This window comes from Topomyia yanbarensis, chromosome 1 (assembly GCF_030247195.1).
Source record: "Topomyia yanbarensis strain Yona2022 chromosome 1, ASM3024719v1, whole genome shotgun sequence".
NCBI lineage: Eukaryota > Metazoa > Arthropoda > Insecta > Diptera > Culicidae > Topomyia > Topomyia yanbarensis.
The window spans coordinates 207,919,283-207,931,579 of NC_080670.1; the positions used below are offsets into that span (position 1 = coordinate 207,919,283).

At 39.8% G+C, this 12,297-nt stretch overlaps 1 protein-coding gene across 1 annotated transcript; it reads left to right on the forward strand.

The window, feature by feature from the left end:
• The first annotated feature begins 1,762 nt into the window (after positions 1-1,762).
• Positions 1,763-4,719, forward strand: LOC131689907 (NADH-ubiquinone oxidoreductase 75 kDa subunit, mitochondrial). The gene is made up of 5 exons (XM_058975296.1): positions 1,763-1,919; positions 2,097-2,286; positions 2,356-3,543; positions 3,606-3,788; positions 3,843-4,719. The coding sequence occupies exons 2-5, from the start codon at positions 2,122-2,124 to the stop codon at positions 4,491-4,493; spliced, it is 2,187 nt and encodes a 728-aa protein (XP_058831279.1). The 5' UTR covers positions 1,763-1,919; positions 2,097-2,121; the 3' UTR covers positions 4,494-4,719.
• Positions 4,720-12,297: the final 7,578 nt, after the last annotated feature.

Sequence of the window (12,297 nt, forward strand, 5' to 3'; positions counted from 1 at the left end):
GTAATTAGTTTATCTCTTTTTTGTACTACATCGGTGCAGAATCAAGTAAAAACGGAAACGCCATTAGTTAAAAACGATACTTGATAACTGGAGATACTTTCTTGTTGACATGTAGTAATAAAGCCAGACTTGCTTCATTCACCTACCTTATAACTTGAATTAATGTACAACCGCTCTGCTGAGAAAACCTTGAAAAATACGTTAAAACTTATTTCCAAATTTCCCACTAAATATTGTCAGTTCACGGGGCACTCTATAGTAGTTCCCTTTAAAGCTCTATAAAAATACTATGAATGTCAATTGAGCTTTCAAAATAACGAGCAATGTTCCCGTTTCATTCTTGTTTTTATGTGTTCCCTCTGATTTGTTCCGCGCATATTATAGCACACTACAAATAAAAAAATGATTCTCTTCCAACTCACTTAAGATGATATTTTTCTGGTGATACCATCTGAACTATATTTCCGCTTCACACCAACAGTATAACAAATACGTCAACGTTCACTTGATTGAAGGTTCAGTTCGCCGAATAACCACAGATAATACTATTTTTATAACTTTTACATCAACAACGGTTTAATCTTGCAATAACTCAAAAATCAGCTGTCACAGCTATGAACTGTCTTCAGAAAAATCTGTTCTCCGTGACTGAATGTAGCATACAGCATATTTTTCAGAGGCACCAGGTGACATGTTTACTAATTTAATGGAAACTTATTGTCTTCTCATAGTAAACTTCATGCAAATTGAGAACCGTTTGTGCTAAATTATGCTGCAACAGATGTCATTCAGATTTCGCGTAGATATACGGTCGATGGCAAATTGTATTTTTTTTTTCTAATCTGGTTTTACAGTATTTAATTTGTTTCATATTTGCTTGTGACCCCCTAGTATACATCAGACATAGGATGCGCAGATAGTGGTCGTACAAGGAGAACGATCAATCTGGAAGTCTGAGCCTGGACGGACAATAGCGCCACCTTGTTCCCATATTGACCGTTTAATCATCGCATGCAGTCAGTCTTCATTTGCAATGATGAGGTTAACTATAAAAACATCCTTCAGACCCAGAAGTTACGCTGTTAAATCAGGTACAGAATGAATGACACAATAAAATTTTTCCAATTATAGTTTGACAGTAGCATGGAACGAAACAAATTAAATGCAACATAAATCCAGATCGAAGCGTTCTGATATTATTAATTACTTATGTTATTATCATTTGATTAATTATTTTTCAAATTGTATCTAGACAGTAGGCATTATTGTTCTATAAAATAGGGGAACGCGCGCCTATTCTGACCTATCTAAGCAAATCGCTTTTTGGGCAGGTAAATGTGAAAGAATTTATCGGTTAAAGGTTCTAATTGTTAGTTTAAAGCCTCAGCTACATTTTGGAGCTAAAAAATTCATTTGCATAACTGCATATTAGTGCTACGTTTTTTATCCTTTTACAATGTAAGAGTAAGTCGAACCTCTCTACCTCTCAGACCGCATTTTTTCACGATAGAATTATGTTTATGAAATCCTTATTAGAGAAACAAATTAATTGTGTTAAATAAAAATTGCTGTTCATACATTTTGACAGCAGCTGAGAATAGCTAATTAGAATCTGATTTAGTTTCGCTTTAACCAAACACGGCATATATAAATCTCAAGCGTAACATTACCATTCGATTCGGGCGATGCGCATATCGATTTTTGAATCGAAATAAACGTAAAATCGACATACACAGGGCAAATCCTCTATTTTTATGTACGATTGAGTTTTTTTTCGACGACTTTCATCGATACCGTTGCCAGTCGAGAACGTCAAACGGAATAAGGTTTGGAAGAGGTGCAAAAATCTTGTGCGAGGAAAAAAAGTCCACTGTTTTTTCCGATAATTTCACCAGTTTTAGAGCAATTCTCCTTCATCGGTAAGTTTTTTAATTTTATCGTTTCATAACCAACGATATTTCGCTGGAAAAAATAACTCCTAACAAAGCAGAATTCAAGAACTGCGACACAAGATTTTTTTTAAATTATGTAATTTTGCTCCCATCAGTGGTGGGTCGTGACACTAGTTCGTATTTTGATCAATATTTTCGTTCTAGAACCTAGCCCACGAAAGGAACGAGAATGCTTCGAGCGCCGTTAACCAGGGCTCTCGCGGTTGGAGCACGTAGCCCAACGCACGTCGCCATCAGGGCTGCGGCTACGACCCCAGCTAAAGCTCCCGAGCAAATCGAAGTATTTGTTGACGACATGCCGGTGATGGTGGATCCGGGAACGACTGTACTGCAGGTGAGGAGGGGGAAAACTATTTTCCTAAAGCGCAATTGCTATGACTATTACTCGTTACTATTTTTGTAGGCTGCTGCACTGGTGGGCGTTGAAATTCCTCGTTTCTGTTATCACGAACGGTTGGCCGTGGCCGGAAATTGTCGGATGTGTTTGGTGGAAGTGGAAAAGTCTCCGAAACCGGTGGCCGCCTGTGCTATGCCGGTGATGAAAGGATGGCGCATTAAAACTAATTCGGAAATGACCCGTAAGGCACGGGAGGGAGTGATGGAATTTCTGCTGATGAACCATCCGTTGGATTGTCCGATTTGTGATCAGGGCGGAGAGTGTGACCTGCAGGATCAGGCAATGGCTTTCGGTTCGGATCGGTCACGGTTTACCGATATTGATCATACCGGAAAGCGAGCGGTAGAGGATAAGGACATCGGTCCACTGGTTAAAACCATTATGACTCGGTGTATTCACTGCACTCGCTGTATTCGGTTCGCTTCGGAGGTGGCTGGAGTTGATGATTTGGGTACCACGGGACGTGGTAACGATATGCAGATTGGAACCTATGTGGAGAAGTTGTTCCTTTCGGAGCTTTCCGGAAACGTGATCGATCTGTGTCCAGTCGGAGCGTTGACCAATAAGCCGTACAGTTTCGTAGCTCGACCTTGGGAAATCCGTAACGTTGAGTCCATTGATGTGCTGGATGCTGTTGGTAGTAATATTATTGTTAGTACCCGTACCGGTGAAGTACTACGTATTTTGCCTCGCGAGAACGACGAAATCAACGAGGAGTGGCTGTCGGATAAGTCTCGCTTTGCGTGCGATGGTTTGAAACGTCAGCGTCTGATTGCTCCAATGCTTCGCAACCCCAGTGGAGAGTTGGAAGCGGTTGAATGGGAATCGGCATTAATTACCATTGCTCAAGCTTTACGAGGTGCTCCGAAGGGAAAAATAGCTGCTGTCGCCGGAGGATTAGCCGACGCTGAAGCGTTGGTATCTTTAAAAGATCTCCTGAATCGTTTGGGATCAGAAACATTGTGTACCGAGCAGAAATTCCCGATTGATGGGTCGGGAACCGACTTCCGTTCCAGTTATCTGCTGAACTCATCGATTGCCGCTTGCGAAGAGGCCGATCTGGTTCTGCTCGTGGGAACTAATCCGAGATACGAAGCCCCGCTTTTAAACACTCGGCTTCGCAAGGGTTTCATCCATAACGAGCAGAATATTGCTCTGATTGGGCCGAAGGTGAATCTGTCCTACGAGTATGAGGTAAATTTTGATTAAGATAGTCTTAAACGATCATCTCAACTGAAGATTATTCTTTGCTGCAGCATCTTGGAAATGACGCTTCCTTGGTCCGGGACATTGCCAGCGGAAATCATCCGTTCGCAAAGAAATTGAAGGCCGCCAAGAAACCGTTGATTATTGTCGGTGCTGACTCGTTAGCCCGGAAGGATGGTGGTGCTTTTGCGACCGCTCTGCATGTTTTCGCCAATTCACTACAACCTGCAGATGTAAGATTCCGTAACTGAGATGGTGACAGATGATTGAAATATTTTCTTTCGCAGCCCAACTGGAAGGTTTGGAATGTACTGCAGACGAATGCGGCTCAAGCAGCCGCTTTAGACGTTGGTTACGCTCCGGGAGTAGATTCAGCAATCGCTGCGGAACCGAAGGTTCTTTTCCTCCTGGGAGCTGATGCCGGTGTTATAAAGAAGGATCAGCTTCCCAAAGATTGCTTCATCATTTATCAGGGTCACCACGGAGACGATGGTGCTCAGTTGGCCCACGCTATTCTGCCGGGAGCGGCATATACCGAAAAGCAGGCTACCTACGTTAATACGGAAGGACGCGCTCAGCAGACCTTAGCTGCAGTGACTCCACCCGGTCTGGCTCGTGAGGACTGGAAAATTTTGCGGGCTTTGTCCGAAGTTGTTGGTGCTCCGCTGCCGTATGACACTTTGGACGAACTGCGCTCTCGGATGGAGGACATAGCTCCGCATCTGGTTCGCTACGGAAAGCTGGAGAAGGCTAACTTCTTTAAAACAGCTGAAGAGCTCCTACGTAACGCAGCTTTGAATTTCGATGGCAGCAAGGTCGACGTTCGTCAGCACACGTTGGAGGACTTCTTTATGACGGATCCGATTACGCGAGCTTCGCCGACAATGGCGAAGTGTGTTACGGCGGCTAAGAAGCAAGCTGCGCAGGCCGCCAATTAGTTGGTTCCGATTATGGTGCAAACATAGAATTCTTTGAGAACTCGACAAATATGAATGTTATTGATTTTAACTGGCGCGAAAATTGTCGATGGAACCAGTTTTCCGGATCATGAAAGTAGCGATTGTATATTTGAACAGGATGTCGAGTTATAGAACGTCATCAATTTACTAATAATAATAAAAACTAACTTAAATTTGTCCAATAAATATAATGGAAATTGATAAATGCATTTTTGTGCAACTAGCTGCTTGCAATTCGAAGAATTCATAACATGGATGTATGCCATAATTTGCTCGGTTTTGTCATCTTTCCGTTAGGCCTCTTTCAGAAATTCTACGATTTGCTTATCTTTTTTTCATTGTTAAATCCAGCTCTCTCAGCTTATTGAGGGTCGTGTTTAGTTGTGCTGTGCTCTCAGTGTAACTGCTAGTACTGAACTCTTCTGCAATTTTGCGTGCTTTTGCGAATGTTAGATTGTAGCGGCCTTTCAGTTTTATGACCTCAACTTCGTTTTCATAAATCAGACAAGGGACGACAGTAGCCACTACAATTCTGACAGTACGAAACATCATATTCTTCTTTCTTCCAGATCGTAGATTTGGGATTATGATACGTCAAGATATCTAGCGAAATGCTTAAATAATCATAGATTGTGTTCTATAAGAGACAGTGCCGCATTATGCGTATTATTGTCGGAGCAGAGAGTTACTTCTAACACCTCTACTCTGCCAGATAGTACAAATGTGCGATTACCTACATTGAGCATATGTAGCTTTGTGTTGCGATACAACCCTTTTGAAATCATCAGTAGGGGACGATAGACGTATTTCTTGTCTATGTTATCAACAGTCTAATTAACTATGACAACACAAATATCGCGAGTTGTAGGTCGGATATAAGACATGCGTCCAATCGGAAATATGCACGAACGAGGCATTTCACGAGGATTTGTCATGCATTTTTTGTAGTTAACTTTTATCAATAGACTAAGCGAGTGAGTTCCTATTAGAGAGGTTGTACTCCGATAACGATGAAAAACTACAGCAAGGAAGAGGCTCGAACTGCCTATCTCTCAATTTCTTCACGTGCTTTTTAACGAATTGAAGAGCCGCAAGTTCGATATCGCAGCACTGCAGGAGTTGTGCTGGTAAGGATCTTCGATGCGTACCTTTCGAGATGGTCATGCCATCTAGCAGAACTACGGTAATTCAATTAATTAAATTAATTTGCCGATTGGTCTATTCTGTATCTTTATTAACATTGATTATTCGGCAAGTCGCCTTTCCAAAGCTTCGATACCTAGCCTCGTGATGGGATGGATTTAGCTGACGAGTAGACTTCCCATGAACATCGACAAGTTTGTACCTGTGTACAAAATTTCGTGCACGCGTTCAACCTCAAACACGCTTCGTCTCGATGTACAGGTTCGCCTCGAACATCAAACCCAAGCGAACGATGTACAAACTCTAGTTCAAACATTCGTGTACGTACAACGGATGCGTACACGAGCACGATTCGCACAAGCCAAAAAGAGTCAACGCAAGTGATGAGTGAGAAAGAGAAAACTGGTGCCACGAACATGTGCACGTGTTTTTGTAACGAAATAGCGTGTTCGAGTTTGTACACGAAGTGTGGGTTTAATATGAGCACAGAACCAAAGCGAACATTGTGTACGATGTTCATTTGGGAAGACTGCTGACGAGGCACCATATCAGACGCTGTTAAGAGCCGCTCCTAACACGAAAAAAGACGCTCTTCTGTTTGCCACGGTTTGCACACAGGTTGTGCCCAACATCGGTTTTCAGTAGGAGTATTAAAATATCGGTTGTTTTACTCCGATCGTCAATGAATCGGTAGGGGAGACTAAAATTGGTATGACTACCGATAAAGCGATAGGTCTTTCTTCTCATCTCGCACAGAGCAGAAGCAAAAAATCGCTTCGCTATAAGTATCAGTACACAAGCAAACAATTTTACCTACTGCGCTTTAGTACTGATCCACACAACCGGTACAGCATCGTTGTTTCCGATTGTGACCCACATACAAGTGCACCACGCGAGAAACTGTGTGCCGATATCGTGTAGAAGTTTAAAACAGACAGGAAACACTTAATTGCGAAGAACATGCAATACGACGTCCAATACAATAACATGAAAACCAAGATCCCAGTATGTATGGATGATGATAAAGCTGAGGCTCATATGCACGACCTGGCACTCGGATGAAGTTTGTTCTACAAAATGCTAGTTTCGGCATCGAGAAGTTTAATTTTTACATTAAAAATTATCACCTCGTAATACTAGGTACGTGAATTCAATGGTATATAGAAATAAATAAGGCAGATCAAAACTTTTTTCGTGTCCCCAAAACATTACTGAATTTCTCTAAGATTCGCTGAATACCGCTGGAAATCGCAGAATTTTCAGGAATTTCGTAGAATTTTCATATAGTTGGTATAGTACCTCGATGCAATTTGACCTGCACTAAACTGAACTTAACTTCACTGAGGTTTGCAGACTAGACTCTAGAAGCTTACGATCTTTCCGGAAGCATTCATAACTTTTCTGAAGATTAGGTCGCAGAACATAGATATAGTGTATGAAACTTCCCTGAAATGTTCTGAGTTGCAGTAAAACTTCAGGTACTTCTTGCACTATTCACTTGAAGTTTTTTGAGCATCCCTCATATTCGCAGAAAAACCATGCAATTTGTGGAATCTTTCCATTAACATTTACATAACTTTGCTAATATTGACAGAACTGTCCGGCCAATAGCCAAACTTTCTTGGAGATTGTAGAGGTCTCGCAAAACTTTCCTGAAGTGCAACAAGATTACTCAACAAGTTTCCTGAAGTTTACAGGCCGTCCCTCAGTCTCGCAGGTGTCCGCAAAAAATGAAATTGAAAATTGAAGAAAATTCGTCATCAACCACTTCGATTTCCCACTTGAAGACCTACCTGCTAAACTCGCTTAGACCATTTGTGATCGTTTATCTGGGCCAGAGAAAAAGATTCGAAAAACCTTACGAAACGATATTCGGCTATGACCTAAGTTTCCGAAATTCCGCCTAGATAAGCTGGGGGTATTCACTTTCGAATTGAAACAAATAGCATTGCTGGAGACAGGATAGTTACGACCTACCATATCTACCTACCCGCCCACAACGTAGAGATAAATGGTGTAGTCACCGATTTTGGATAGCACACAATTGCAGTCAGAATGTTACACAGGACAGGTTCCAATCTGATCTGCTTTGCCTAATTACGTCCTCTTCGGAAGGTTTGATTGTCTGTTCGCACGCAAGTAATTAAGCCACACAGCCACCCATTATAGCAATAGGGCCCGGTCTAGCAAGTGCGGAGGGAATTATAGTGATGATTCTTGCAGCGGGAATACTGAAAAATGTTCGTACTGTAGCTTTCTACGTGTCCCGCATACGAATAACGCGAGGAGCAACTGAAGCGATATTTTGATGGACGCTATAAGCACTCTGTTGATCTCTTGACCCAGGCTCAGGTAGTGTCACTTTAAAGGGTCCCCAAGAGGGTACATCTTTTTTTGTTCCTAGAAATTAAGGGAAGAGGAGTAAAATTTCCTCACCTGAGATTCCTGGTAAAAGCGAAACAATTTATTTTAAGGAGTCACCAAATATAACAGATCGAGGAAGCGCAGTAACAAAATCAAAAGAAACGGCTTCCCACCTTGGAAATCTGAAATCCAATATAGCGTTCCGACCACTTTCAGCGACACCAGAAATCCCAGGCGTCTTAACTAACTCAGAGACTCAACTTAGTGCTGGACTAAAGAAATTCGCCGACATCGTGGACTTGATATTTGCATCTTTCAACAGTTCTGATCCCCTAAAGACTTTTGACAACTTTTCTCTCTATGGTGAGAACAATTTTGGAGCAGTTGACTGTCAAATAGACCCTCCTTGCAGTGTTCGTTTCCTTCGCTGGCTCATCCATCCAAGGAGGTTACAGATTTGATTACTGTTCTACAGTGGAATTGCAGAAGCATCATTCCGAAGATCGATTCTTCGCCGCACAAACAGGCGTACAGGCAGATGAGCCCTTCCCACTTCAACTAACTTCGCTTACCACACCGTCGATCTCCACATTGCGCTAAGGAATATAGCCGCGATACTCAATCGTTAAAAAATACTGCTAGCAATATCGTTGACTTGTTTGTAGTCAATCATGACCACGCGCTGTGTGTCTGACTGGACTTTTTTATTCTCGGTCATGGTCGAGTAGGGCATTGCAAAAAAAACTTTTTTTTTTTGAATTCTCAAAGGCCCCCCCTCCCATATTGTGACAAATGTCAAAGTAAGCTTAGATGCCAAAATTCAGATCATTTGGACAATTTTAGACCCCCGCCCACTTCGCTTGAAATTTTTGAAATTGGTACTATGGGAAAATATAGAGGAAATATATACTAAATGCTATAATTTTTGAAGTAGCTATCAGAAAATTAAAATTTATACCTCTTTTTAAAGGAAAAGACATAAGTCTTTGAAGGGAGATATTCCTCCATCTAGAAAAATAGGGGAAAGTGGGATACTGGGTCATTTTGACCCCAAAATCCCCTATTTTTCATAATTTTTCTGATTTGTGATGCAAACATACATATTTTGGAGTTTTTCTAATGTGAACAAATCTCAGAAATCGAACGGAACCTTTTTGACCCTTGTCCCAATACGGGAAGTTGGAGTTATAAGACCTTTTGTCATTAATATTAAATTTTATAATTTTCTCGTGCATATATCTCTATTATTCTTCAATCAATTTTCATGAAATGTAGCTTATTGAACTCGGAAAATTCTTATGAATACAACAAAAATGAGTTCGTTAGCGGTAAAATTCAGAAACATCAAATTTTAGGACATTAACGCTACAAATCACATTTTTTTCGCTAAATGTCCTAATACCTCAACTTCCCCTATTTTTCCAGGATGGAAACTTTTCTCATGCGATCCTCAAGCGTATTTTACACTAAAAGTAGTAAATTAAATAAGAATTTTATTGTTAAATGGAGTTAATATGTGCAATTTTATGATAAAAATGTGAAATCGAGACTATATATCAGATAATTTGATGTTTCTGAATTTTACCGATAACGAATCTATTTTTATTGTGTTCCTAAGGCTTTTTCACGTTTAACAAGGTACATTTTATGAGAATTTATTGAAGAATAATAGAGATATGTGCGCGAGAAAATGATAAAATTTAATATTAATGACAAAGCCCATATAACCCCAAATTCCCGTATTCGGACAAAGGTTAGAAAGGTTCCGTTCGATTTATGCGATTTTTTCACATTAGTAAAACTCCAAAATATGTATGATTTGCATCACGGAGCAGAAATATTATTAAAAATAGGGAATTTTGAGGCCAAAATGACCCAGTACCCCACTTTCCCCTATTTGTTTAGAAACATGAATGTCTTTCTTCAAATACTAAGGTTATTTACTTTAAAAAGAGGTATAAATTGTATTTTTCTGATTGCTACTTCAAAAGTTATAGCATTTGATATATATTTTCCTCCATATTTTCCCATATTACCATTAAATTTTCAAGCAAAGTGGGCGGGGGTCTAAAATTGTCCAAATGATGTGAAATTTGGTATCTGAGCTTACTTTGACATTTGTCACAATATGAGAGGGGGGGGGACCTTTGAGAATTCAATTCTCAATTTTTTTTGCAATGCCCTAATGGTCGAGTGCCGGGTCGGGTGGGTCGGTTACGAATATATTCGTGCAATAGGCACACTAATTCAAAAAACCTAAACCTGTCAGGCTTTAGTCCCGCACAGCACAGATGTTTCGATTGCTAATGAAGTCACAGTAAAATCGAAACTCAAAAAGTCCCTTTTCCTATCGAAAACGCCAGGGATATTTCTCTACCGTGATCTACTAGTTATTACCCACTCGAACAACCCTAAACTTGTTACTAAACCAACCACACCGTATTATTTTAAACTTTTTTGTATTTTTAAATAGTAACTTTCGGTCACCTTATTCCATTTTTTTTTCTTCAGTGTAACTGTTTTTTTCCTTCGTCGTTGCTTTTTTGTTCGCTCCTAGCTGTATTATTGAACAAGTTTTTTTTTAGTAAAGTTATTGTCGGTTTCAGTTACCCCGCGCAATTTATTTTTTTAACCGTAATGCGTTTTTTGTCTCGTTCTCTATCGCTGCTAAACGGTTACTTTGATAGCGGTAGCGTCCGTATAAAATGTGGTTCGGTGTATGTGTGTGAGTGTGATGCTTTTCACTAGTTTGTTTTTAATAATAAGTAAGTAAGTAGTTAAGACATATACATCAGTCTTTATTGTAATGTTTGTTTTGTTTGTTATTGTTATACCTTCTATCGATACATAAATTTCGTTCTTTTTTTTTTTGTTCGTCCCGACTTAGGGACGAACCAACCATTAAACAATAGGTAATTCAACAAATAACATCAAGATTCGCTTGCGTATGTTTGCTTTGTTTGTCGTGGACATTGCTAGTAGGGCGTTTGCTTTTATATTCAACTGAGTAGCGAGTATGTTTAGTAATACAGTGTGATATTCGTTTGTTATCTCAGGCTATGAAAGGTTGTGTGACTGTTTACTATTGTCTAAACAATTTGTTTAACCCTTCTAACTTCTTTTACTGTTTATTGTATGCATAGCGTCCTTGCTTGGTTTTTAAAGGCATCGTCATGTTGATTCTTTTGATTTTGTTAATATTTATAAGGCTTGAAGCGTGAGTAATCTTCCATTTACGAGTATGCGCGTGTATGTGTTTGTTTGTGTATCTGTGAGTGAGAGAGAGAATTATAGAACTACACTCTCATAGTGTTTACTTAAGTAAATTTAAGTGTTAATAATATAGTGTAACTAGCGATGAGCAGTCCGCCTAAAAATATATAATAATCGTAATCGTACATACGTGTATAATATAAGTTGGAATGTTAGTTACATTTAAAGTTTCTTCCTTCAAATATGGCGGAAGTGTTTGTTCCAAGTTTTTTTTTTTCTTCTGATCCAATATATCTATAAAATGTGATGCCAAGGAATAGCAGCTATAATACGAGTGTGATGGTTTGTTTCTACATTTTTGATCGATTATAAATTATAGCTCAACTTGTTTGTTGATAGGAACCAAATGATTTTTTGTCAAGTGTAGAAAAAGAGCGAGGATGATAGGATAAGGTAAAGTTACTTCGAAAACTGATAAGCGCTCAGCACGAAAGGAGAAAGCTCGTCCTGAATATTCATTTCATCGAGCTTAGTTGAAGAAGGTGCAACCTGGCGCAGTTGAAGAGATATAGTCAGTACTGAACATTTCCGTGAAAAGTTTCACGAGAAATGCCTCGTGTGTGTTGTTGATTCTAGCTTATATTTTGTGGTTGTACCGTTCTGTATAAAGAGATTCCTTGAGTATATTGGGTCTACTTAGCGTCAATTATTCGAAAATCGAAATTGTACTGCCTATTCAACTTCGACGACGCCAATTAAATATTCGAAACGGTGTCAGGGGGGGTTCAGCGTGCAAAGAAACCGTCCGGAGTGTGCTTTTAATCAGTGCGTCACTAAATTGTACGCTGTGGGTTTAATACTGATACGATATATGGTTGAGGTTAGGGTAACATTTCACGCGAGTAGGCGGTGACATTTTTGCCACTCATGTAGCTGTAGTCTAGAATAGCGATATCTGACGTTTAAAATACGCAGCTGCGATCTCACATTAATCTCCGTAAGCTCAGATGTGTATTAATTTCCTACAAATTCAAGGTGTAAACGATTTTGTTTCGTTAGAATG